The 4,225-nt window shown below is 40.3% G+C and overlaps 1 protein-coding gene across 1 annotated transcript in view; it reads right to left on the bottom strand.

The window, feature by feature from the left end:
* Positions 1-1,354: 1,354 nt before the first annotated feature.
* The window catches only part of SLC28A3 (solute carrier family 28 member 3), a gene marked incomplete at its 5' end in the record, with an annotated part of 33,046 nt that continues 30,175 nt past the window's right edge, over positions 1,355-4,225 (bottom strand). Inside the window, 3 exons of the mRNA XM_019629363.1 lie at positions 1,355-2,780; positions 3,597-3,717; positions 3,960-4,058. Of these exons, the coding sequence (XP_019484908.1) occupies positions 2,654-2,780; positions 3,597-3,717; positions 3,960-4,058 (347 nt within the window). The remainder of the gene's footprint in view (positions 2,781-3,596; positions 3,718-3,959; positions 4,059-4,225) is intronic.

Below are 4,225 nucleotides of genomic sequence, written 5' to 3'. Positions count from 1 at the left end.
AATTCCCAAGGTATATTGCCAAGTGAAAAGTAGTTGAAGGTGATATGTAAATAGACTCATTCTATCTGTATAGCAACAACAAATTTCCCACATTTTTACGTTTGGGGAAAGGTGCGTATGACAGCAATAAAACAACAATCTCAGGGGTATGGTACTGGAAAGAGCTGGGGTCAATGGTGGGAAAGGGGAGAGAAAGATGTGCATGTGTATGCAGATGGTCCCAGACATACAATGGTTTGACCTATGATTTTTTTACTTTATGATGATGCGAAAGTGATACACACTCAGTAGAAAATGAACTTCAAAATTTGAATTTTGATCTTTTCCTGTGCTAGTGATATGTGGTAAGATACTTTCTCGTGATGCTAGGCAGTGGCAGTGAGTCACGGCTCCTTGTCAGCCACATGATCTCAAGAGTAAACAACTGATACTCTACAGTGTACTGTGTTGCCAGCATTGTTTGGACATTGTGTTTTGTTTTCCCATCCCATGTCTACAAAATGCCCACCTGTATCTCCTATTTCTGGTGAGAAAAAGATGAAGTCAATTACTCTTGAGATACAACTCAAGTTAATTGCCCAACTGTGGGCTAGTGCAAGTGTTCTGAGCATGTTTACAGTAGGGTAGACTAAGCTATGATGTTTGGTAGATTAGGTGTATTACATACATTTTTGACTAATGCTATTTTCAATTTATGATGAGTTTATCGGGATGTAACCCCATCATAAGTTGAGGAGCATCTGTAATGTTGTCATTTTAAAATTACAAGTTGATATTACTTTTTGTAATTTGAAAAAGAAAAATACTTAAAAAACAGGGCAGTAATGGTTTTCCTTGAAACAATTAAAGAGCTCAGAGAAAAGCTAAGAGCTACAAACATCCAAAGAATAGTAATGGCAACAGAAGTAATTTGGAAATTAGCTGGTTAGAGAGGCACACTAGAAACAGCAAAGAGATTCTGTTAGAGAGTCTTAAAATTGAAACAGAATAGAAAAATGCAAAGAGTTAAAAAGAGCAGAAAGAGAGAAAAACAATAGCCATAGCAGACGAAGGAGGACATACGAACAATTGGCATCCCTGACACACTATGCAGATGGACTCCAGAACATAAAGAATGGAGGGAATAGACATATAAATATGTTTTCATAAAATAAAGTCTATATACTATAAGGGCATATTGAGTTCCAATAAAAATTTGAGACAAATGATCAATAACTAGAAACATCCTGATATGTTATATTTCAGAGATAAAGAGTCCTTTGGGCATTTAACTTGCTCCTTTACCACCATCATCATCACCACCACCACAAAAGATCAACTATTTACACATAGACTTTTAAAAAAATGACTCTTGTACATGAACAGAAAGGAAAATATAAATAAATTAAGGTGTTTCAAAATTTTTTCACATTTCTTTTGTGTGAATCACCTTTTAATGTCTGTATTTTCTCAACAAACTGGTCTTTATAGTATAAAGAGCACTGGTAATGAGCATTTCATTAAAGAGCACCCCACCATTGTCTCTGGAATTTTCTTCTGAGACATGTCAAGTCTTGGAACCCATTAAGAGAGCAAATTTGATGCTGATGCTTTCCTGGTCAGTGGATATATCAATGGAAGGTTTTCAGATCTCAACCAGGACTTATTTATCTACCTCAAATGGTCCTTACATGGCTTTTTGACTCAAGTGTAGTGCCATTTTCCAGTCCTGTCACTAGGAACATAACCAAATTTGCACAAGAATAGGTGTACAGTTATGCCCTATAATAGGTTGATTTTTTTTAAGGGAGACATAGGTATTATGCATCCATGTGGTCTATCATATTATTTCTTCAAAATAATCACTATCTCTCTCTATGACAGGATAATTTATCTCTGGTCATTGACATTAAGCTTGTCATATAGTTAGCTTTGGATAATGGAATCTAGATGTGAAAGGTGTCACTTCTTAGCAGAAGTTTTAAGAGTCATCATGTGGTCCCCACCTTTCTTTTTCCTCTCCCATAAGACCAGCATCCCTCACATAAGGCCTGCTTCTTTAGCTTGGGTCCTGGAAATGAAGATCACATTGAGTATGGCACACAGGATTTAAAAAAGCTGTTTTAGGATAGTCTACGTGCTCTTCTGAAGGACTCCTAATATCTCCAGGACTTCCTAAGGGCAGATGATGCGAGGGTGACTGATGATTGGTCCTCCTCCATGTGAGATACAAGTTCAGGCTGTTTCAGATCAGTCAGAGTGACCTCATCTGAGATGTTTAAAACGAGCCACTCTGGACTACTTAGAGACTTGCACTGAGTGTTGCCGAGTCATGGAGCAGCTGTCATTTATACTTGTATTCTGGTTAAATGTTCTGAAATTGTAAGGTTAGAAAACATTTTTGGGACTGGAGACAACACCTCACTTTGGGATGCCATAATAGTTCTCAGTGGAGAAGGGGCTGGGGAGGCAGGGGAAGGGGAGGGAGATTGTGTAGCTCTGCAGGAAGATGCTGCAGAGCTGAAGGGTTCACTCCTGTTCTTCTTCTTTCCAATTAAAGCTGATTCCATGATGAAACTATCAGTCTGTGGAGAATAGCATTGTTTTTCTTTTTCTCCCCAAAGCAGAAAATTTAACACCTGTACTTAGAGCTCTGTTAGAGAAGTGGCTGAACTCAAAATGCATTAGAGATCCAACTGCAGTTCAGTGTTGATGGACGCAACAATTGGCAGCAGCTCTTCAAAGAATACAGGCTGTGGTTCCCCCCTGGGATGACCTCGCCGGGACCCTTGGCAACAGTTCTAGTGGAAAGTGGAATGAAACAGTTAGTTGAGCCTTAGAAGACAGAAACAGCAAATGAGCAGACAATGACACATTAAAAATAGCACTGGGTGGGAACCTGACTTCCTCCCTCACATTCTGGTTAGGGGAAGTTAAGGACAGGGGCACCAGAAAATTAGTTTTGACTCTCAAATCCTATTTGGCCTCAAGGACTTCCCCTATTTCCTCCAGAATAAACAAAGAAAGCTGGAATCAATCCTTATGGAACACTTGCATATTAAGAAGGCCAGATAGGGTGGGGATATTTATTTTGTCAATAGGAACTGTACCGGTGGGGGTGGGTGGCATGGCCCCCCATCCACCATAGCCCATCGCCATGTTGTCAGGACAGCCTGCACTGTCTGATCCCCTTGAAAGGGAGGCAGTGCCTAGTAACTAACAGCCGGTACTAGTTAAGGGCATGGGCTCTTCTTGGGTCTTTCTGTCTTGATTGTGCATGCACCCATTTTGCTTGGGTAAGTGATATAGCTTCTCCAAGCCCTGATTTTATCTAATGCTTAACAAAGGAAGAGTACCTAACTTATATAGTGATTGCAAAGTTTAGGTGAGCTAATTCATGCCTAATACACAGGTGGGGGCATATTAAATGCTTGAGCAGCACTGGCTAGTATTATGGCTCCTAGTCTTGCTAGTGTAAAAAGTTGAAATGAAAGCTGGTTAGAATTGCCACGTACATTCTTATATTTAGATAAAGTAAGAGTCATGAAGTTAAAAAAACTAAGCAGATGGGGTGTTCTTTAATGAATATAAAGAAGTTATAATCAAGAATACAATACCTGCTCAATAGACTTTGGCAACAAGTTACTACATTGGTTGTGTTTGCAGGCAAACTGGAGTTGAAGGCATTCTCTAAAATGCGAAGGCAGTTGATGTCTACAGGAGTGCCAGAGAGCATGCCTGGAAGTGGAACAGAGTACCATTGATTTTATTAATTAACAAAGTCCCTGAACTCTTCTTCTGTTCTTAGCTTCTCCACCGTGCTCCACACATTTCACTGTATCATATGCTTAAGGGCAGCTCTGCCTCTCAACTTTCTGCAGCAGCATATGCTGCATATGCTGGTTGGAGACACTGCCCACCCAGAAAGCTGCCATTCTGTGGGTACGGGGAGACAGGACACAAAAGACTTAATGTGGTACCTGCAATGCAGGCTGTCATGAAGCAGGCTACGGTCCCTGAAATCAGAGCTCTCATTGCCCCAGAGGCGATGTCACGCTTTCTGGAAGGAGTCATGGATGCTGGGAAACATGGAAACAAGCACGAGAGATTAATGTTGAGACTATTGATTAGAATTCCAAATTCCCAGCCTCTGAGAATTGTTCTGGGGCTGGGGTCTCAGGTCAATTGATCTTAAAAAAGCATTTTAGCTGGGAAATTCAAGGTTCAAGAACTTAGTGATGAGCTC

Source organism: Hipposideros armiger, unplaced genomic scaffold, assembly GCF_001890085.2.
Source record: "Hipposideros armiger isolate ML-2016 unplaced genomic scaffold, ASM189008v1 scaffold_846, whole genome shotgun sequence".
NCBI lineage: Eukaryota > Metazoa > Chordata > Mammalia > Chiroptera > Hipposideridae > Hipposideros > Hipposideros armiger.
The sequence above is the reverse complement of the archived record's forward strand: the minus strand, read 5'-3'. Positions and strand labels throughout refer to the sequence as shown.